Genomic DNA, 23,199 nt, shown 5'->3' with positions numbered 1-23,199 from the left:
CCTGAGCCTCAAGTCAGATTTGTGAGGCATTATTCATGGATGACAGGTCTATTCATGGCTATTGAACAGAACAGTTGGGGATGTTTCTTCTGGCATCTCTAAACCAGTAATGGTGGAGACCAGGGAGGACAACGATGGTTGGAAGTTTCTTCTGATCTCCCTAAATCAGTAATATTGGATACCAGACAGGGTGTTCAATAGGGGATAGATCTTTTTAGAGAGCTCCAGTCCAATACTTTCCCTCTTTTGCATCCATCCTTGCTGCTGTTGGCAACAGATACTGGGCTAGATGGAGCCTTGGTCCGACTCAGTATGGCACTAATTATGTTTGTATGCCTAACCATGACATCAAGCTCCTTGGTGAAGAACTTTGAAATTTAGGGGTGAAAGAGGAAGTGAGCAGTAGAAGAAACAGGCCTGCTGAAAATGCATTTATTTGTCTCCAAATGAACTCTCAGGCAATAAATAAGAACAAAAACATCAACTTCTAAAAAACCAAACATCTATGTACAAACACATAAAACACACATCCTGTGTGGAAACCGGATCACGTGGAGAGATGAGGCTCTGCACAGCAGTTAAGAGAATATTGCGTTACTCTCTGAATTGGATCCAAAGCCTCTTCCTCCTCTTACTCAGGAAGGCGACCCTGCCCAAAGCATCAGTAGCCATCTTGGCCAGAAACGGGCAGTCTGTGCAAACATCCAAGCCAGCCACAAGTGCTCCCAGCAGGGGCTTCTGTTCCTTAAAGTGCTGGACAGGAGATCTGTTCCCAGCAGAAGAGCCTATGCTTACCCACAAATACAATGCAATTTGCATATCCAGGCACAGCAGAGTTTGTGTGCAGAGAGCTTGGGGGCATTAGGCCACAAAGACCTGCCCCTAGCGAACACTGCAGCACCAGTGGGGGCTGCCGGCTTCTTGATAAGCACATTAATATTTAGGATCTCACATGTTAACCTGAGGTCCCGTCTGCATTCAGCCCAGTTCCACACTTGGTGAAAGATGCTCCTCACCTGCACTGGGCTTTAAGCAGACCCTTAGAAGAGGAAGCCCTAGGCAATGGAAGCTTCCAAATGCCCAGTGTCAATGTATCTTGTATGCAAAATACTGCACACAAGGCTAGCTTGTTTATAGTCCCCATGACATTAGTGACACACAACCAGGCACTGACTTCTGCTTCTCTATTGGACTTCTTAGTGGTCCTTCTGTCCTGTCACGGTGAAGACGACTATGGAAGAGATGCTAAAAACATGCTGTACAAGTTGACTGGCAGACATTACCCAGTGAGCATCAGCCCAGGCTATCTGCTATTGCCAAAACAGCAGACACATGGTGCTCAGCATGTCCTGGATGAAAGAAACTGCAAAGAGGACAAAGACCAAGCTACCCAACAGCTCAGATGCATTTGTTTTCTGGGTCTTCTGTGGCTCATCTGGGTCGACTCCTCACCCATGGACCCTGAACTCCTTCAGCCCATGGGCAGTGGTACTTGATAAGCAGGGAACTATTATGAACCTCACTGGTAAAAAAGGGTCACTGAATACATGGGGATGGTTGCACAATGGTGGAATCACATGCAATGCAGTTTTGCTAATATCCAGCCAGCATCTTGCAACAGACCTTGTATTCCAGCAGCTACCAGCTTCTGCCAGGCAACAAGCTCTTTTTTGGTGTGGCTCACAGTTCCAAGCTGCCATTACAAAAGACTTGCACATGCAAAAATAAGAGAAGCAGCAGGCCTTTTAAGAACCTAAATACCTTCAGGGTTCACCCTGATTGCCCAGTCTGAAACTGGCTCGAAATATCTGCATTTAACACATCAGCATTAAGCAAGAGATGAGCTGCCTTCTTTCCCTTGGAGGGAACCAACACTTCACTCCTTTGGTGGGTATGTTAGCATGGGTTGCAACACTAAGTAGACGATAAGTTGCTATGTGATGTAGGCTGGAAAGGGGAGCATATGAAAGATATCCTTGTGTTTTACAGGCTTTCCACTGTCCTCCTATAGAGGAAGTGGCCAAGGCAGCTGCAGCCCCTCTCTGCTTAGTTTTTGAGCTTATTAGGCTGGGAAATTGTGATTTGCTACTGGGAACAGAGCAAGGCCCGTACCTGGGGCTCACTAAAGCAAACAGGAATTAAGCTAATGAACCAAAGGTTGGTTCCTTGCTGTAGTAACCTGCAAGCTAGAATGAATCTAGTGACACCGTGGCACAAGAATGCTATTGACTACAGTTCTAGCAAATACAGTATCAGAAAGGCCAAGTCTGAGTATAGGGTGGATCCACTGCTGCACAGCAGTTGGTGTTTCTAGCATGGCATTACAAGTATCATGGCTTTTAATCATGGGGGCACAGCAAAGGATACCACCCAATCACACAGCATGCTTGACAGTTGGGAAATGGCCACCTGAGAAGAGCAGGACACCAGCACTGACACAGGGAGCCATGCTCTCCAGTGGTGAAAGGGCACTACTGCAGCACAAGAAAACCCCTCACACTATAAGGGTTATTCTGTTCAAGTGCAGGAACCCAGTCACAGGTGCTTGTAAGTTATGTAGCCTGCCACTGTGCCTCAGGCCCAAGCTTCCCAACATGTTCCTCACACCCTATGGCCAGAGGACTGCCTTTCAGCATGCATTCAGGGGTCTTACCCCATAAATTCCCACCTGCCTCATGCTCAGACATATGCAGTAGTCCGGATGAGCATGGTGCATGTAGCAAAGCAACAACACAAGCACTTCACAGTAAACAAATCAACCTTGTCTAGTTCAAAATAAATGACTACAAAGCTGTACCCAGCCAGACAAGGAAGGAAACAGGGCACTAGGACTAAACGCTACCCACTAAGTCCACACATTGATCCTCAGGTGGAAGAAGTCCATATTGCAGTGCAGTTGATTGAAGTGATCCTATTATCACAAGTCCCGTGTCCAGCAAGGGAACCCCTCCCCCAGCCTGTGTTATGGCAGACTCAAGGAAACTCATGTCCCTCCAGTGGAGATGGCTCCACTGTCACTGCACTAGTCTGCACAGACATGCAAGCAACCAACCTGTTCTCTAGTTACTTTGAAACTTGCATGAAACCTGCATGCTGCTGTTGTGCTCACAGTTCAAGATAAATAGGCTCTACAATTGTCACCAGTAGCACAATTGCTGCATTCAATAACTGGAAGAAATAGTTTTGCAATAAATATCCCCTTGCCCGAGTTAAAAAAAGTTTGTTTTTTTTTTCTTTCCCTAGGGGTAGGCGAGTATTTTTTAAGAGGGGTGGGGCAGAAATCAGGAAAAATCAAAACCAGGCACTTTGGGAAATGGTACTTTTTTCTCCCAAGCAAAACTGGTCAGACACATTGTCAGGATTTGTGGATTTCACAACTTCAAGCCTCCTGCTTTAAAACAAACAAACAAACAAAAAAAAAAAAACAACACACACACACAACAAAAATGAGGTAAGAAATTTCTCTAACAAAACAAAGACATATGCACACATACACGCACACATGCGCACACACTCACACACACACACATAGTCCAAAACCAGTGGCAAAGTCAGCCATTATTGCTCTTGGTCAAGGAGTTTTGCTTGGCCATTCAGCGGTTCACTCTGGCTCTTATGGCCTTGCAGCTGGCAGTTCCCAGGAAGCTCAACCTGGTCAGTGTCCTTGCCTGCGAAAGGCATCTGTGACACCACTGTCACCCTCATCCTAGCTGACACCACAGGCTAACAGCTGGGTGAAGTGGTGATGGGGCTGTGCAGATAGGGGAGGCTGCTGGGGGTGGAATGGACCCCCACAGACACTGGGAAGCTGAAGACAAACTGGGAGGTTGGCGTGGAGTTGGCTTTGCCACGTTCCCGGAGGGTCCCTGAGGGGCTGGCAGCCTCAACAGCACATGATGTCGCCAACACCTGGGACTCGAACTGCAGCAGCTGACCCATGAAGCTGAAGTTGGGGGAGATGATACTCCGGCGCTGCTTGACAAACTCAAAGGCCTCCTCCAGCCGCACCCGTTTCTTCATCATCAGGTAAGCCAGGCAGATGGTGGCGGAGCGTGAGATGCCAGCCTGACAGTGCACCAGCACCCGGCCATGGCAGTCCTTCACTGAGTCTACAGGGTCAGAAGGGAGAGAAGGGTAAGTAGCTCGCTCCTTCCACTCAAGCCACTGCCACACATTACATACAATATGCAATTAACTAGCACTGGACTGAATCCTGTCACTGAATCCTTTTATGCATCAGACTTGTTGTGTCCAGGTTTTCGGCCACCTCTCCCCACACCTCCCAGGCCATGATACAAACCTACCTATGTATTCTATTGCTTCCATGAACCAGGAGCTGATGTCAGCCTTGTGGTTATCCTCCACTGGGATGCACTTGTACTGATAGTGTCCTTCAAAGTGATTGGGGCAGTCCGAAGAAACGTTCAGCAAGGCTGTGATCCCCAACGTGTCCAACATGTCCCGCCGGGCTGCATGGTATGCGCTGCCAAGGTAGAGGAAGGGGAGGATTTCCACAGGGCCACCCTATTTCAGACAAAGAGAAACAAACGCTGGGGTCAAGACAGAGAAGATAAGAGCACTGCTAGTCAGAAGGGAAGAGATGGGAACCACGGAGTTGGGATGAGCATGGCTACCAGACCTGCCCAAAATCTGACAGTATCAGTAGGGCCCATATCTTCAAGAGAGTGATGCAAGGTTCTGAGGGCCTCTATACCTAAACCTTGGGATGCTTTACAAGGCTTCAGTATCCAAACGGTAGGTTCTCCATGCTGTTTGGACACCAGGTCCATTTCAAGGGCCGCTTGATAACAAACACAAGAGGCAGCATCTCCATACTAGAGCTGTAGGGTCCAAGCCTGCAGACAACCTATACCCCCACTACCTATTGGACTGGGACTGACTACCACATTTAAGAGATTGGGCCCAAATCTATATGAAAATGCCCTCCAAATTATTATCTGTGAGCTTCTGAAGGCCCTGGAATTGTCCTCTTCTGGGAGATAGACATAGGCAAATGGGAGAGTAAGTTGCTTTGAAAAACCCTTCCAGAGAATGTGGTTAGTAATGTTTATTCAACTAAAAAACACAAAAGCCAGCTTCCCTGACCAGATGAACAGACAGAGAATATGAGATGAGGCAGGAGTTGTCGTTTTAGGCTCCTTTCATTTGAAAGACAGGCAGCAGACAGCAAAAACACAGCAGGCAGAAGTGAACGAGGCCCTCAGATCCACCCCAATGCCCAAGGAAGATGAGGATATGGCTTAGCAGGTGTGGGCTCTCCAAACAATTTAGCCTCTTTACAAGGTAAACGGAGTTCTGGCACATGGACCCACAGACACGACACGGAGGAAAGACAGTTCCAAAGGGGTGCTGTGCCGCCTGGCTGTTTTCAAATGGCAGGTATTGATTTTCCATTTTGGATCAAGTCATCGCGCTATTTATTCTCCAGCCGACAGCCCAATTTTGCATGCAGACAGCTTTCTTGCTAGTTGACTATAGCCAGCACGCTACCGTGGCTTATGTAGGCTCCTTTCTACACCACTGGAAGAATTTGATATCTACACAAACACCAGAGCTAGGAAGAAACATCTCCTACTGGGAAGAACTTGAGAGATTTCAAAGATTTTTCCTATTGCAAGTAGGCAGGGGAGGGAAGCAAGGCAAACCCACTATGAACCAGGGGCCGGATGTCATTTGTGCGCTCTCTCCACCTGCCTCATTGAGTAGTCAGGGGCAAGTCTCTGCCCATCTCTCCTGTGGAAGCTGACCTACTTCATAAAAATGGGCCAATATTCCCTGGGGAGGGAGAATGACAGCCCTCAAGCAGGATGAGGGAGGTGGAAACTTCAGCATCTCAAGTGCCTGGTCCTGTCCCACCCCAGGGAATGCCCTAGCCACCAGTGTTTGTGGGGACAGAACTGGTCTGGATGCCTCTTGCTTTGAGCAGGAAACTTATGCTGGACTCAGAACCACTTCCAAAGCATTGGCAATGCCTGACTAAATGCCATTTTACAAGAAAAATTCTGCTTGGGATTTAAAAAAAAAAAGAGAGAGAGAGAACTGCATGTATCACATCACATGGCCTGCAAGTGTTACAGCTTGCTGAGCTAATAGGGACGCAATGTCTTGAAACAGCTTTTTTGGACAATGCCTCCTCACCTGGACAGTTGGGACATCGAGGGTTTGGCTCAATGCATGGGAAGAGACTTTAAACCCAGAAGTCAGGCAAATGGATGCCCCCAGGAATTCAGTACACTAGGTTCCAAGGAGCTTACCTGATCATGCAGGGGGGTTGCACAGGAGCCACATCCCAGGTCCAAAGGCTCAGCACTGGCTGGTGGGGAAATACTACTCAGGGATTTTGTTTTCACACAGAATTCTGGATGCTCAGAATAAAACCTCTCATAGCCTCCTGCAATGGAAGAGACAGGCATGGAGCGTTAACCAGGAAAGGCAGCTGGCTCTCTGCAAGCCAGGACTAGCATCTCTTGCTGCTTTGAACGCAGAGCCTGAGCTAAGCTGGCCTGTCAGCTCTGCCTCTACCACTAGGTGTCACTACCACCACGGAAGTCTCTCTAAGGAAGGGGGAGCCAGCAAAACAGAAGGATGGAAGTTACATTTCTGGAAGCCATTTTGCATCACATCGCTTTTGGGGAGATCCTGGCCTCATTTCATGCGCAGGGGACAGTGTACCAATAGGGTGGGTCAAACTACTGTACAGACCCCCCCCCCCCCCCCCCCAACAAAAGCTAAGGCCATCCCCTCTGTCTGTGAGGCTGGGGCAGGCCAGAGAGCAGATGGCTACTTCTAGGATTGGACCTTTGGTTCCCCAAGCCTAGTCAGGCCTTCCCCAATGACTGCCATGAGTGCACATGCAGCAGGGACAGACCATCCCACCATGTCACTCCAAAGCCAGGCACAATGATAGCTAAGGTGGCCCTCCATCATCACCAGGACACTGTTGTTCTCAGTGACTTGGACCAGCAACCCCTCCTCTGCCCACCAGACAAAAGACTCCTTCCTCTGTCACAGAACATGCTGTCCTCTCTACACTGCAGTCAGGAAATCATACCAAAGCTGACCGAGTCCTGGACCCTTTTAACCTCTTAAGAGAAGCAAGCCCATGGAAGCACCAGCCTTGGAGCCACCTTCCATGGGCTCAGATTTCCCTTCCCAGGGATATTCACCACTCCCCGGTGCCTGGGCATCCCGTCCTTGCACATGGGAAAAGACAGCTTTGGCAACGGGTGCCCAAACCCCCTGGCTGCAGCTAGGGCCGCTCATTAGTGCAGAACCCACTTGCCACTCTTCTTACTGAAGGAAGGACGTTGGTCTGCTTTTGCACTTGAACACAGTTCCCTTAGCTACAGAAGCATTAGTCCATAGTCTGATTGTCAAACCATGCCAAGGCCACCATCACTCATGTTCTGCCAGGTACTAGTTCCCCCTCTGAAGAATCCTTTCCTTTGGTGTCCCAGCCCCAAGCATGCCAAAGAACTCCACAGCCCCAGTCACCACCCCTCTTTGGCAACTCCGTTGAAGCCAATGAAGTTACAGTTGCGTAAGAAGCCATGAGAGAACAACCAGTTCTGGAAATATTGTCACAAACGCAACCATCTGTCTCATTTCACCCACTGCCGAGGGACAGCTTCTACCATTCAGAGTGTGATCCAGAGCCAGCATGGCAACAACAGGCTGTGATTTCAGCAGGGGGTAGGGACATGACATCATTCATACAACACTGCCATGGCAACAGTCAAATGCTCCCACCAATAAAGGCCAAGGAAGGAGGAGTGGGGTGGCTGCAATCACCATCCATTTATTTATGAATAAACTGTAGTGTGGGAAGCCCTGGAAATCAGCATAGACCCACTGCAAGGAGCTGGATTTTTACCGTCTTGCTCGTAATTCCATTTTGTTCAGCCTGAGCAGGAGTGGAGTTCAAGGTGGATGTGAACCAGCACCTTCAATCTCCCCAGGCTCTCATGACAGGTATCTTCCTAATGGGAAGCTGTTCAGATTGCCATGGATGACAGTGGGGAAAAGGGGAGGGGTATTTTAGGACTGAGAAAGAGGTAGGAAAGCTCAAATATAGACAGGTATACTCCTCTAGGGCTCAATAATTGACCATGCCTTTTGGCTTGGCAGTATGAAGCCAATGATGATGCATAAGTCAGCTGCTCGCCATGTGTGCAATTTGTTGCATATGTTCTAGCACAGTCCTAGGCCCAGCTGAGTATCCAGCCAGTTGGGAGGGTGGAGACAGGGGCCCAACAGCACTCATAATCACAACCAAGCAAGAGTTTATATAGTGTCCCAAATCCAGGCAGAGAACATGACAGGAGAATTCCCTTGCAATCCTAACCTAGCTCCAGCTCAAACACAGAGTGAGCTTGCAATGACAATTCTTTCCACCTAGGAATCAAAAGGCTTTTGAAGACCAGGAATACATCATGATGGTCTTTAAGACACTGCACTCCAGCAACTTTTAAAAAAAATTACACCGTGCAGCTAGACTGAGAGCCAGAAAGTAACACAGTTTAGTGCTACTTCATATGACAGTGGAGGTGCAAAAGCAGTTTAGTGCTGGGCTTTCAAAATTCAGCTCTGGTAAACACACAGCCCTGTCTTTAGCCCCAAATCTCAGGAGAGTCAGAACAGGCGAGGGAAGTAGATTGTTTCCTCGCAATCATTTGCACCTCTGTGAGGCAAGTGTGAAATGCAACAAGACAATGGTGACTTTCACCTAATTTTGCCAGGACAGATTTAAACCAGGCATTTTCCATCTCATCTGCACTTATGTACCTGCACAGCTAGGGAATCAGATATGCACTTAAGCTGTTGAGCTATCTTCCTACCTCAGAAAGCTGATCCTTTCTCACTCACTGCAGACTGCAAGAGCCAGTCTTTGCTCATAGGAGGCTGAAGGATAATTCTGCGCTTGGTCTTGCTGTGCCTTACAAGCTTGCAGAGTCACCTTAATCCCATGTTTGCAGCACCACAGATCTGTACTTAAACAAAACAAACCATGCAGTTCTGGTGAGCCTGTGAAAGCAGCTTGTTGTTTGTCATTACTGCCCCAGTAATACTCAATCCCAGCTTTATATTTTCCTACCAGCCACCAAAACAGTGCTGCTATTGATCAGCTCTAGTGTAGGGTACCTCGGCTGTCATCTGCGGTCAATAACCTCCAATGTTATTTCTCTGACTCATTTAAATAAAGTTAGTGGCCTTAAAATCCTCAGTTTGGTCTCCTAAAATCTACATCAGCCAGGAGTTTTACTATCACAGCAGGAATTTAGCCACACCGAGGCCTACGTTTTCTAGCTCAATTGCCAAAACTGTACTCCAGATTGCTGCCTCCTCTCTCCCCATCAAGTAGGTTACAAAGTCCTGGGTTTCAGCAGACCTCCCAGTTACCGAATGCAATAAAACCCAGCACAGTGATTATTTACTCAGCTTAAGTTTCTCCTGCCAGACTGCTTTGTGTTAGGACATGAGCTCCAGGAGCTGGGCTTCAGGTGTGTTTAGTTATCTAGGCCTCCAAGAACAGTGACCCGTAGACAAATTCTGATGCATCCTTCTTTTTGCAGATCCTGCTTTCCACTCCTTTCCTCACTGGCTTTGAGGCAGGACTACACAACACTGAGAGCTGCAAAAGGAGCCCTCCCCAGAAGACGGAAGGGCACTCTGTCCAGCACCCATAGAACAAATGGATGCAGTGGTTAAAGGAAGGCTCCCTTTCTACAGGAGGAACAATGTAACAGCTCCACACAGCCACTTTCTACTACCAACCTGTGCGTGGTATCATGTGCCAACTCTTTACCAGAATCTCACCCCGGACTCCCCATCTGTCAAATGATTTCTCTGGGCTGCTCATGTTCTGGGTTTCTAGGCTTGCTACTCAGCATCTATGAACAATTTTCAGAGTAAGAGGATGCTAAAGAAGCCTCTTGATATCAGTGCCTCTGGAAGATTCATGCAGAAGTTGGCTGGCCTCGCTCTGTCCCTAAATGTAAAAGATTAACTCTCACAGACTGATGCTGGCTGGTGCCTCTCCTAGGACAGAGGTAAGTCACTGCAGATCAGGACACAGGCTGCTGTCTTCAGTCTGATTCCAAATCCCTGTTCCACGTGCAGGAACTAGAAACCAAGCATGAGAGCTTGACCCAGAGAGGCCAACAGTAGTTCCATCATTAGTCTTTGTGGGACCAGGAGCTCATCCCAGACTCTGATGATCAGCCACATCAGCCTAAATGCAAACCTGATCACAGTGGATCTACTCCTGATCTACAAGGGTGTAATGGATGCCTTGCAGCTCAGGCTGCATACTGAAGGCTGTGGCATGCAATGATGGAGTCCAATTTCCAAGGGAATGCTGAGTTTTAGTTTAAAACTAGTTTGATTCCATTAAAAAAATGGAATTGAAAGGTTGTGTTTTGCCTGTGTGCATCTAGGAGAAAACATAGTAAGCAAAGGACAAGAAACAACATGCCCAATTATAAGCACTTGCTTAAACCCATCCCAATTCAGTCCCTCTTGGTCTATGAGGTTTAAGCACATACTTGACTGCTTTGCAGAATCAAAAGAAATGGGGGAAGGAGGAGGGAGGGAGAGAGATACTACTGCGTGTTTTGCTACCAGCTACTAACATCCTCTTCCAGTCCAAATACCTTCTCTTATCCTTGAATGAAGTTCCCATAACCCTTTCTTAACATGCAGTCTGTGTATTACAACGCTATACACTTTATATTACAGCACTCCAAAGGTGGATTGGAGTAATATAAAGTGATTCTGTTTCACTTGCTATTATTGCAGCTTTAAGATGCCGGCAGGCTGTGTGATCTACACAGCACAGGTCTGAGGACCTGCATGTTTCTAGGTCTTAATCTTGCTTGAGCCATTGGCATGCTGTATGTGATTAGCAAGACATTTGATCTTTTTGTACTCCAATTAATTGCTTTGAAGCTCCGCATTGCCATAATGCACATGGAATATGTAAACAAAAATTATTACAGTCATTATCAACAGCAGCTCACATGTAATAAAAACAAACACAGTGAATTTAACATAATACATATTTTGGGGATTGACACCGTTCCCACTGACATTAGCCAAATTCAGCTCTTTGAATGCAGTGCCTAAAATGTTGTGTGAATTTCCTTGGTTGTACTGTTTTTTCCCTTTGGTAAAAGGAATTGAGACTTTACATATAATTTGAGAAGGTAGAACTGAAGAGCAGGTTTTAATAAGATATTACCAAAGAGAAGAAGTCAAGTCAGGCCAATGAAGGCTTTTACAATTAAAAGCAAAGGTAGACGGTCATGTCATTGAAACAAAGAAGCAGTCTTAGCTTGCATGCATCTTTATCAGCATCAGAATGACTTATTAACAAGAGACAAAACACAGTCCCTTTAGATGCCACTGCCAAGAAAACAATTGAGAAAAAGGCTCCCTGTTTGAGAATTAATTAATCCTTATCGGAGCTCCTGCTGTTTTTACTGTATCAAGCACAACATAAATGCCAAATACAACATTTATCAAACCTATTAATGGACTCACCACTATCTAACTACATGCGTGCGCTCCCGATCCCCCATTGTCAGTAAAACCATGAATAAATTACAACGCACTGGTTGTAAACAAAAAACCGTGCAATTCCATTGGGCACGCATGTTTCCAAAATAGACTGAGGGGAATTTTAAGAAAACCTCATTACAGAGCTTGAAACTTCTCGCTGTCACTATTACTGCGATTTTAATTTGGTTTAAATTAGCGAACATCAGATGCAGGCCATTAAAAAGGCAACAATCACTAGATTGTCATCAGGGGGTGCAGACCAGTTTCAAAGGGTTTTGCTCTACTATGAGGAAGGGAATGCTTACACAACCGAGAATCATTTTTTGCTACGTAACTGATGATCTGCCTTCAGTGTTCTGACCTGAACAACGGCTGATTTTCTTTCAGCACAACTCGCTGTATTTAGCTTGGATGAGAGGAAGGAATTAATTTTAATTATCTGCATCAAATTAAGGATCACGGCAGCTGGTTCCGCTGCTGCGGTTTCAAAGCCATTTCCTGCAGGTATCTGTCCAGCTTTAAACCAGATAAAACACATTCAGTTTTCCCGATGCTCCCTACCTAAATTCTCAAGATTTAAGCTGTCCTTGTGTCCCGTCCCCGCACCCCCAAGCCTAGGTTTTGCAGTGTCTTGGCTGAAACAATTAAAGAGACTTGAGAGACTGGGAAGGAAGATTCATGACCTGGCCACATCTCCCACTACACCAGCAGAGAGGCACCATGACATTTCCTCTGAATTACTGTGAATATTCAAAAATGTGCAGGTTTCTCATCAGACTTGCCCTAGAGCTCATTCCTGGCCTGCAGAAGGTTGAGACACATAATTCACCATGTTAGTCTGAAGTCAAGTAGAAGGCAGAGCAGATGTGCACCTTATAGAATAACCAAGGTAGATACAGACAGCATAAGCTTCTTTGTGAGGTGATGCTCACTTCATCATGAAGTGAGCTTCAGCTCACAAAAGCTTCTGTTATCTATATCTACTTGGGTAGCATATAAGGTGCACATCTACTCTGCCTTCTACTCGACTTCAGACTAATGTGGTGGGAGGGAACATAACCATACACAAAGCAAACTCAGCCTCCATGTTCCAAAAAAAGGGGGTGGTTTGATTGCTTTACCCAGAGCACAAGGGGAAGGAGAAAAAACCAGACTTGCAAAGTCCTCCTCTGTGGAGAAGGCTTTTTTGGGCACCAAAAGCATCACATCACTCTGTCAAAATCCAGCCTGGGAGGGCTCAGAGAGCTGAAGCAGCAAAAAAAAAAAGGGGCCACAGGGGTTTCCTTCACAGACACATGGCAGCTCCCACCCCAGTGCTGGGGGAGCCCACTGGCCCCACCACCCCTTGTATGGAGCCAGATCAGACCAGCTATCCTTTCACGGGGCCTTTTTTGCTCCTATCTCTTGTCCCTTGGGCAGAAGCCTCAGCCGCAAAGCCAGCTGAGCCCTACCAAGCTCAGGCAGGTCAGGCACAGGTCACCAGCAGCCTTTCCCCAGCAGCTGACTGGGCAAAGGGGCAGGAAGTGACTAGCCACTGTCCCCCACACTGTGTGGGGAGCCTCCTGCCGGCCTGGGGAGGGGCGAGAGGGGGGCTGAAAGAGCAGGGGCTGTGGAGGAATGACAAATGTGCCCCAAGCGGGAATGGAGGCAGGGAGGGAAGGAGAAAGAACAGCCACCCCCATCCCACCCCCTGCCCCTGGATTTGCAGCTGGGCTGGCCTGCAGGGAACAGAGCAAGGAGTGTTTGGCCTGGCAACTCCAGAGCAAGCAGGAGGCGTGGGGGGGGAGCAGGGCCAGCACCCAGACCCTCCAGGCCCTGGGGCTGCTTGGGCTCCCTCCACACCCCAGGCACAGGGCCTCCCTGATCCCACCCCCCTCGCACAGTACTTCCCTGAACCCTCCTGCTCACACCCATGGTCAAGGACTGCCCTGATCCCTCCACACACCCCATATGCATGGGGCCTGCTCCGATTTCCCCCCCACCCCTCAATGCAGGGGCTGCCCTGATTTTCCCCTCCCATACTTACACCCCATATACAGGACTGTCTGATTCCCTCCCCCCCATGCACCCCATGGCTCCCTCAATCTCCCTGTGCCCTGATCCCTCCCCACACTCACATCCCATGCAGAGGCTGCTCTTACTTCCCCCTCCACACACCTCCCCCACACCAGGGCTGCTCCAACCCACACTCACAGCACATACGTGGGAGCTGCTCTGATCCTGCCCCCCTCACACCTTCTACACAAGACTGCTTTGATCCCTGGCCCCCACTCACTCCCCACGCATGGGGGCTGTTCTGACCTTTCCCCCTCACACCCCATATACAGGGCTGCCCCAATGACCCCCCCCATTCACTCATACCCCACATGGGGGGCTGCCCCTGCCCCCTCCTACTCATGCCCATGACTGAAGTCTGCCCTGACAGCTGCTCTGCACACCCCTGCCTAGGATTGTCCCAATGACCTCCCCCCTCACTCACACCACACCTAGGGGGCTACCCCATCCCCTCCTGCTCACATCCCATGGCCCAGGGTTGTCCCCCCAGCACCATGGGGCTGGTCTAACTGCCCCCCCCAATGCCTGGGGCTGCCCCAGTGACCCCCCTACTCACTCACACCCCACATATGGGACTGCTCCATCCCTTCCTGCTCACACCCCAGTCTCCGACTCACACACATGGCTGCCCCCCCCCTTCCACTCACTCCCCCCCACACAGGGGCTGCTCAGACATGGGTCTGCCCCAGTGATCCCCCCCCCCCGCCTGCCCCGACCCCTCCTGCTGACACCCACGGCCGAGGGCGACCGCGACCCCTCCACACATGGGGCTGCCCCGGCCCCGGCCCCGGCCCACCTGCGAGCAGGCAGACATCGGCGCGCTCGGCGTCGCGGCGCAGCGCCCGCAGCACGAGGGACACGGTGCCGTCGTCGCGCAGGCAGTCGGCGCGGGAGCTGCGCTCGTCGTACAGCACCACGGCGGAGTAGAGGCCGGCGCGCAGGCGGGCGCGCACCTCGGCCTCGGCCGGCAGGATCTGCTCCAGGCTCACGGCGCCCTTGGCGCGGCGCCGCACGATGGTGTTGCAGCGCACGTTGAGGGCGCCCAGGACGTGGCCTGCGCTGTGCGCCAGGAAGGGCCGGCAGTCCAGCACCAGCACGCGGCCCTCCTCGCGGCCCGCCAGCAGCCGCCGCAGCCCGCCGCTCTCCAGCTCGCGCAGCTCCCCCATGGCCACCATGGTGCTGATCCGGCCCCAGCTCCTGCCGCCGCAGCCGCCGCCGCCGCCGCGGGAGCCCCTTTACTCGCGCCCCGCCCCGCCCCGCCCCGGCCGCGCTGAATGGAGCGCGCCGCCGCTGACGTCACCGCGGCCCATTGTGAGCGCGGCCCGCCCGCCGCCTCCATTCATAAAACCGGGCAGTGGAACACGGCGTCGCCGCTTTGTGAATGGAGCGCTGCCCGCGGCCATCCGCCGGCCCTCCCCCCGCCATTGACTGGCCGTAACCTGGGCATGAGCCGGGGGGGAAGCGCTGCGTGCCCACCCGCAAGGAGCTGCCCCAATGACCCTGCTTCACGCACACCCCACCGACAGGTCTGCCCCTGCCCCCTCCTGCTCACACCCCAGGGCCGAGAGCTGCCCCATTCCCCCCCCCCACACACACACACACCCACCCACACAATCCCTTCCCCCCCGACACACACGATTTCCTCCCCCCCAGATCTCAGAGTCGCTGTGGTTCCCCCGCAATGGTGCCCGGCCAGGGCTGGTCATCAAGGCGGTGGCAGAGATCGGGGCCTGCCCCGCTGCCCAGGCTCGGACAGAGCCGTGCTTCCTTGCCCGCGGCTGGGGGCAGAGGCGGCGCGGGCCCGCGGGGTCTGGAACGAGCAACACGCGGGGTTCCATTTTCGAACGTTGGAACATGCAGAGACCCGCCCCCGCAGGGGAGGGGGAGGGGGGGTTTCATCGGCTGCGCCTCGCCGGTGCATGGGAGACCCCGGGTGAGGGGACGTGGCCTTCGGCCAGAAGGAGCCCCGTGTTGCCCCAGGGAAAAGACCTCCTGCGAGCTCTCCCCCGTGACCTGGCTGCTGGCAGCAGCGAGCCACTTCCTTCCCTGTTCCTTCCGCGGGGAAGCGACTGTTCGCAACAAAGGAGTGTTTGTCCATCGAGGCTCTGGGAGAGATGATCCTGCCCGGGGAAGGGGGCTGGGCTAGCCGCTTCCCCGGGGCCCTGCCAGGCCTTGCTCCAGCCCTCAAACAAAGGGGTGCCCAGCAAAATCAAATGATTGTTGTTGTTTATTAAAAACAGCAACAATCATGATCATAGAATCATAGGCTCCAGAATCATAGAATTACAAGCTCATCTAGTCCAACCCCCTTGCCTGAGGCAGGGCCATACCTCTCCAAACCATGGCATACAGCAGCAATTCCCAACCTGTGGTACAGGTACCACCAGGGGTACTCAGGCAACCTGTCAGTGGTACACATTAACAATTTTTTTAAATTATATGACAAAAATTTGCTGGTGGTACTTAAGGCTGTATCATTTTAAATTGGTGGTACACAATCTGTCAGTTTGGGAACCGCTGCTATACAGGCAACCCCTACTTAATGCTGTTTTGCTTAGTGCTTTTTCACTATAATGCTAATTTTAAATTAATACCTGATTTCACTTAGCACTCAGTGAGTTTCGTTATAACTCTCACAGTTGCCATCTTGGGTCATTAAAAGCACTTGCGATCTCCATCTTGTGTTATCAAATACTTTCTGTTTCACTTAACATTCTTTTGGCTTTTATGCTCAGTTTTTCAGGAACCAATTAAGAGCACTAAGCAGGGGTTGCCTATACAATCCATGATCTAAACCCAGGCGTTCTCAATCTTTTTCGTACCAGGATCCATTTGTAAACATCCATGGCCAGTCCTGATCTGGTAAATAATTTAAGTAGGAAACAGCCCCCTGGCCCAGCTAATGCCCCTCAGTCAGGACCAGTTGCTCCCCAACCCCAGGTCCCAGCCCCCCCCCCTTCCCCCAGTGTGCAGGGTAGGGAGTAGGTGTGTGGGGCTGGAGGGTATGTGTGGGCACTGGGGCCCCAAGCAGCCCCTGGCAGGCTGGAACTCTGAAAGGGAAAAGCCACTGTTTCCCATGCTTTTGTCCTTTAAAGGAGAATCCATTTTTAAAGTTTGTTCGTGACTTTTTCATATATTCTTGCAACCCACTTTTGCGTCATGACCCACAGGTTGAGAAACACTGATTTAAACTCAACTGTGATGCAACACAGACCTAACACTCTAACCTGCCACACATAAAGCAGAGGAACCACAGCAGCCAAAGTCTTGCTTCTATGAAATGTTGTCAATATAGGCTCAAGAGATCCCTGGTAGAGGGCTACCCCCTGCCCCACAGAAGAGGACAAACCCCCCCACAGTCCATACCAGTCTGACCATGGGATAAAATTCCTTCCTGACCCCAAATATGCTGATTGGTCTGACTCGAAGAAGAGGGGTAAGACCCTCTAGCCAGGAACTTCCAGAAGAAGCGCTGGCACAGCCCCCAGTTCCCCCTCCAAACCCAGCACCAATTCCTGCTTCTGAATTCACATCTTTTGGGAGATGGAAAGAAATGAACACGGGAGAAGGGGAAAAAAAACAGAGAGAGATTTTAAAGCTGTTAAAAAAATGAAAGAAGAGGCCTCTTGTCTTTTCCCTCTCAATGTATGAAATGAATACATTACTGTAAGTAGCAGCTCCCTGGCTATCAAGGCTTCTGCTTCCTGGGAAGGGACCAATTTGTAACGGTGAGATCATGACATACAGGAATATTGGTAAATTGTTTAAACACATCAAGCCAAATCATGTTAGAGGCCTGACAGTGGATAATGTGAATCATGGGGTTAGCTGGGATACAGGGGGGGGAGGGATCTGATAGAGTAGCTAGGTTCAACAGGCTCCAGGGATATAATTAAGATACTGTAATTCAAATGCTTCCTGTTTTGTTATTTGATATACTAACTGTTACTCACCAGAGCCCCCAGAGCTCATCCCTTCTCTGTTTCATCCTCCGTGTTCATTCCTCTCCTCCCCACAGGCCTTTTATCTTTGACTGGACACACAATGCAAGGTTGGTTCACAAGGGGCTCCTGAACAGGGCTCTGCAGGACAGACCTGCCTGAGAATGTCCATACAAAAGGCTGACAAGGTTCCTTGGGTGAATTTGATAGAACCATTGGGGTTGGTCTAATAAAAGAGATCAAATTCACCCAAGGAACCTTGTCTGCCTATATCCTTAGACCAACACGGCTACAACCTAAACCCATACAAAAGGCTGTACTTTCAGGGATCATTTCTATAGTTGGTAACTAGAGGAGTGTGCCCATACTGAAGGTTTTTCCATCAGAAACTGACACACAGTCAAAATGGAAACTTCTTGTAGGAATATGTTGTTTTCAACAAACTTTTGTGTCTATAGAATAAAAACAAAGGATTTTGGTGATGCCAAAGGTACCTGACATTACACTGAAATGATTCCTTTCCATTTTCCATTGAGAAATGGGGTTTTGGTCACCAAAAATCAAAGCACACGCATGTCAACATCAAAACAAAGTGCCTCAATTGGTCCCCAAAACAATGTTTTGCAAATTTTACATTGCAGATTTCCAAGTTCAACATGTTATTGTGATTTGGGGATGAAGAAAAAGCTTCAAAACCACTATATTTCCCATTAAATTCAATTTTCTCCCACAGTCCTACTTCACAGCAAGGTTAACAGGGATAGAAGAGCCCTGGCTGGAGTCTAGAGAAGGCCATACTATCAGCCTTTGAACAGGCAGAGAAGAGGCCCTGGCAACAAGTATTTTGGTTGAGGCAAGTCATCATGTGTAAGGGAAGTGGCAGAAGAAGGCCTATCAATTCAGGAGAGGCTTTGTTCAGGTATCTGGCTTGGCTGGTGGGCTACACAGAGCTGGAGTCCTGACTTCAGCTTCTAGCCATGTTATATGGCTGTCATTCCAGACATCATGTGTCAGCTCCAGCACCTGGTAGGCAAAAATACGGTGTGCCCTGAAGCAAGTCTTAGAAAGACATTCCTCCCCAAAGAGGGCAGCATTTGAAAGGTCAGGCATGGGCCTGGGATCTGATCCCTCATGCACTCCAGTGTTACTTACCTGACTAAAGTGGCTTTCAGAACTCTTCCACCAGTGTACCCCAGGTCTGCAATCTGCTTTGGCAGCAATTCACAATCATCTGGCCATCATGCCCCTGACAGCCCTTGTTGGAGGGCAGTGAGGGTTCAGGCCAGAAGTGCCTTATGTTATAGGCAGGCAAGGTTCTTTGAGTAGATGTGATATCTTTTATTAGATCAGCTGAATAGTTGGGAAAAGTTTTGGGCACAGTCACTCTTCTTCAGGCATAGGAAGTCTGTTATAGGCAGATCCAAGTCTCAGGTATAGGGTAGGAACTGTCTGCTGTTCCCTCCTCCATTCCCTTGCTGCTGCTCCCTCCCAACACTGCTTTCTGGCTGCTGCCAAAACAGCTCCTAACTCCTACTCTTGTCAGCCTTGCCTTTGTTTGCCTTTGTCTTACCCCATCAGCGCTCACATGAATGAACTGTAGCCACGTGCTTGCCTGATCTAGGGTATTTCAGGCTTTGGATCTATTGTGCAGGATGCCCCAAAGATTGTCTTTGATCACAAACTAAGCAGCCACGATGATGGGAAATTATTTTGCTGCACATGCGGAGGCAGCCAAGAGGAAACATATCTACCTCTAATGAATGAATGCAGGTGCAGAGGTAAAAAGGATATACTGATACCCCTCTCCAAGTGCCAGAAAGCTATCATATGTTTCCCTAGATATCCCTTATAAAGGACATCCTTAATTCTTCAGCTCTAAAAAGAATCATTAAAAACATGGTGTCTCCTTTCAGAATCATTAAAAAAATTCTGCCTGAATGCAAGCATAATTTAAACCAGATTTTTGAGCATGTATTGCCCCCTGGCAGGGTGGCAAACTCCCCCTAAAGTCAATGGAAGCTTTGCATAAAGACCAGTGCCAAGATTCTGCTATTGGGCAAGGAAAGAATTGGTACACTTGGTGTCAGTGAGCAAACTGGCTTCTCTTTGTATCAAATCCAAAGGTTAACTCCCATTAAGTGCATGCTATGAGGTCATGTGGATCACATGGAGGTACACGTTACTTATCTTGGACACTTTAAACACTAATTACATTTGTTTTTATATTAAAATGGTACAATACAAGGAGGTTTCTCTCTGTACCTGGCAATTACTGTGCATGACTGGCTTCTATAAATCTCTCAAGGCAATTCACAGAAAGGTGTAGGTGGGTGGGTGAGTGGGTGTGCTCAGCTCCTAGATTTACAGCTGGGTTGTGCCCGTGTCAATTGTCAGTTCCTGGTTTAAACCACACAGCCTAGAAAGTGAAAGGTATCACTCTGCTATACCAAAATTACTACAGAAAATGGTGTTCAGCAATGTTTCAGTGAATTAGATGAGATCAATGTATTTCCTTGTCTCTACCGTAAGCCTGTAAATTGTCTGTTTATGTGCATCAGTGACTGACCTTGTGCGTATGAATGCAATAATAAATTCATACAACAAGTTCAGTTTCCCTGCCCAAGTACTAGCAGGAGCTATCACACTTGACTGATTTTCCAGCAGTCCTGGAGCTGAATAGCCACAGCTTAAATGCTTCAAAACACTTTCAGCCAAAATAGCTCATGTGCAGCATGCATTACACAGCAGGCAGGTGGCACAGCTGTCAGATGCAGCTACTTCTGGGGTGAAAAGCAGCCCCTCTGATGGAATCCAGGCACACTACTGAGCCTCTTAGGGCAGAAGGTGAAGAACAATGCTGTAGCTGCTTGAGATTTCATGGGGTCTTTTAAAGTGGGCAGAGTATGCTGAGCTGCAAATCCCTGTGCGATGACTAGTCATTGTACCAAGGCTCTGTTTGCTTGGGTAAATCATACAACTGTCACCAGATGTTTCTTATGCCCTCTGTGTAGTTCTGATGTGACATTGCACATGAGGGTTCATCTACATGGAGTTAGGATGAACTGACTAAAGGTGTGAAGTTAGCACACAAGTGAAAATGCATTACCCACACCTATGGGGATGCCACACCAAGTGTCTGTATGGTGGGGAGATGAACGCGCTTAACTTACATGTGTTAACTTTGTGCTTTTAATGAATTCATTTTAGGTTTCCCAAGCATTCCCACCATGACCACCCCTCCAGGTTTCCATTCAGGAAGTGGGGAAGTCCAAAGCTAAAAAATGTGGATCTTCTAATCTAGTTTTGAAGACACTGTCTCACTGTGTCCCTCTGAGCTGGTGGCACATCAAATGTTTGGGAAAGGATGGGGCATGGGGGAAGAGAGGATTCTTGCTTGTGGCCAGCTAGCCGCTTGGGAGCTAAGGAACTAGTAACTCCCTCAAATGTGGCTTCATTAATGCACAGGCAGAGCTGCCCACTCTGTTGGAAATGGAGCTGTTTGTCCACACCAGAGGCCTTGATTCATTGGTGCTGTTGGGTCCTTATGACTGTGCCAGGACTCCACTTGCTCCCAGCCAGCTGTTCAGGCCCATCCCTGCTATTACTGAGGGATATTCCTTGCAGCCAGAGGAAAAAGGACAGGTAGTTTAAGATGCTGATTGTATTTGCTTAGACCCTGGTTGAAGCTTTGTGCAGAACCTCTCTCCACCTCTCCAGACACTTGGAACAAGTTGGGGCTGCAAAGCCAGACCCATAGCAGCCCTGCAACTCCACTGCTGCTCATGCTATGTGTCAGCCCTGCTTTCTTTGAACCAGCAAGGGTACAAGCTCTGGGTGGGAGGCGAGGGGGGAAATGCAGTGCAACAAAACATGGAGTGTCCTGCCCAAGGAAGAATGCAAGGAGGGCTGTGTGCAGGGAGGAAGGAGCTGCTAGTGTTTCACCCTTCCCTACAACCCTTCTAGCTCTGGGCTGGAAGAGCACCTTGCTGTGTGATCCAGCTGGCTGACAGGAATGCCAGGCCCCAGAGATCCCTGCTGTCCTGGGGGCTAGTAGCAAAAACTCCCTCAATCTTGTTGAGTTTATTCGCTCAGGTAGGCCACTGTATAGCATCACTTACATCAACATTTCTCCTACAAGCTCCCATAACTGTAGCTCCAGGTGCAGTAGTCATGAAGGGAGCACAAGGACCCTGAAGTTTCTCCCCCAGTTCAGAAAACCTTATTCTGAGAGGGTTTTGCTGATGGGTGGTTTGGTAGTTAACACACCAGGGCCCACTTTTGTCCCATCTCAACTACTGTTCCTGCTCAGTGGTGCTACAGATAGTGAAGCACAGGTGATGTTGTGTGTGGGAGGAGAGGGTTGATTTTAAGAAGGCTTCAAATCTTGCAGTGCCAGCACAGGGGTGTCAGACAGAGCCCACGTGCTAGCAGGAGAGTTTTGTTTGTAACCCCTTGGCCCAGCCAGACACATAGGGCTGGTCCTCAGACCCCCAACGGCTCCTCCACACCGCTGCGGCAGTGTAATGCAGCCAGAACAGAGCAGCTGTGCAGTCCCCTGCTGGGAGAGGACTTCTGACTGGCATAAACACTAAAGAACCAGTTCTGCCATCAGCCACTCCAGCCTCACTCCAGGCGCAGGGGGGCATGCTGAGGGAAGAAGGGGCAGAGGGAGCTTTGCTGTGCTGCACCGATATGGTGGTGTGTGGACCATAGGGACCATCTGCTGAGGGTGTAAGTGATGATAAGCCCTAGGCGGGGCTGAAGCCAGCACGTCACCCTGTAGGTTCCAGGAGCCATATCTTGCCTCCCTGTGTGCTCAGTCTCACTCAGACTGTGACTCAATTCACTGATGATCTGTCAGCCCCAGAGACATTCCCTGGCTCTAGTTTTCTCTAGATATTTAAGAGACGCTGAACACACATCTTGCTCCCAAGAGAACGCCCATTTTTCTTCTCTCTTCAAGAAGAGAATTAAAAAATCTTCTTGGCCTCTCTCACATCCTCTCATGCTTCCCATAATGCCTGGCCCCATGGAAGCCAGTTCACCTGCAGGGAGAGCACTGGCTCCCATGGGCACCTTTGCTAGAAGAGGTCTGATCTTCCAAACAGAGTTTATAGTCTTGCATCAGTTGTGGTCCAGAGATGAGTCACTGTTGTAATTGATCCTGGTGTCAGGGCTGGCATGGGAGTGCTCTGCCCTGAGCAACCGGGGGATGACACTACCAGCCAGAGCCTATTCTGGCTCCAGGATTGTGCAATGGGCATCTTCTCCTGTGTCTGGACATCTTCAATGGGACACAAATATGGGTGGGAGGCAACTCTATGTACTCCTCCCTCCTCTCTTCTTCTATCTGATGGGGGTGGGGGAGCAAAAGATCCAAAGAAGCAGGAGCTGTTCTCTTCATGAAACCTGGGTAGACTGAACAAAGGGTAGGGCCTCCCTGCCTTGCCAAGGCAAGGCAGAAAAGGGCCCAGGGACCCCAATGTCACTACAGGTGATAGAGTCATGCTGAACTCCAAGGGGACCTCTTATGCAGCTTCTCCAGACCCTGGGGCTACCACTGATGAAATCAGCCCTGTCCACTTGCTCCCATGCGGGTGTATCAGAGTTGGGCAGTTAGGCA

The 23,199-nt window shown here is 49.5% G+C and overlaps 1 protein-coding gene and 1 pseudogene across 1 annotated transcript; one reads left to right on the top strand and one right to left on the bottom strand.

The window, feature by feature from the left end:
* Positions 1–416: 416 nt before the first annotated feature.
* Positions 417–14,856, bottom strand: DUSP4 (dual specificity phosphatase 4). The gene is made up of 4 exons (XM_006258662.4): positions 14,432–14,856; positions 6,276–6,412; positions 4,305–4,524; positions 417–4,109 (listed from the first exon to the last, which is right to left on the bottom strand). Exons 1-4 carry the CDS (start codon positions 14,808–14,810, stop codon positions 3,724–3,726), a joined length of 1,122 nt encoding a protein of 373 aa, XP_006258724.1. The 5' UTR covers positions 14,811–14,856; the 3' UTR covers positions 417–3,723.
* A 3,030-nt stretch (positions 14,857–17,886) lies between these two features.
* LOC132248904 (small nucleolar RNA U3) lies at positions 17,887–17,977 on the top strand (annotated as a pseudogene).
* Positions 17,978–23,199: the final 5,222 nt, after the last annotated feature.

Source organism: Alligator mississippiensis, chromosome 2 (assembly GCF_030867095.1).
Source record: "Alligator mississippiensis isolate rAllMis1 chromosome 2, rAllMis1, whole genome shotgun sequence".
Lineage (NCBI taxonomy): Eukaryota > Metazoa > Chordata > Crocodylia > Alligatoridae > Alligator > Alligator mississippiensis.
Note: the sequence above shows the minus strand (reverse complement) of the source record. Positions and strands in the feature narration are given on the sequence as shown.

What these genes read in the sequence shown, in the direction of transcription:
- DUSP4 (XM_006258662.4), bottom strand. Translation starts at nt 14,810, where the DNA reads ATGGTGGCCATGGGGGAGCTGCGCGAGCTGGAGAGCGGCGGGCTGCGG. An exon ending in CAACCCCCCTGCATGATCAG is followed by an intron (nt 4,525 to 6,275) that starts GTAAGCTCCTTG and finishes TGTCTGAAATAG; the next exon opens with GGTGGCCCTGTGGAAATCCT. An exon ending in GGAAGCAATAGAATACATAG is followed by an intron (nt 4,110 to 4,304) that starts GTAGGTTTGTAT and finishes CTGACCCTGTAG; the next exon opens with ACTCAGTGAAGGACTGCCAT.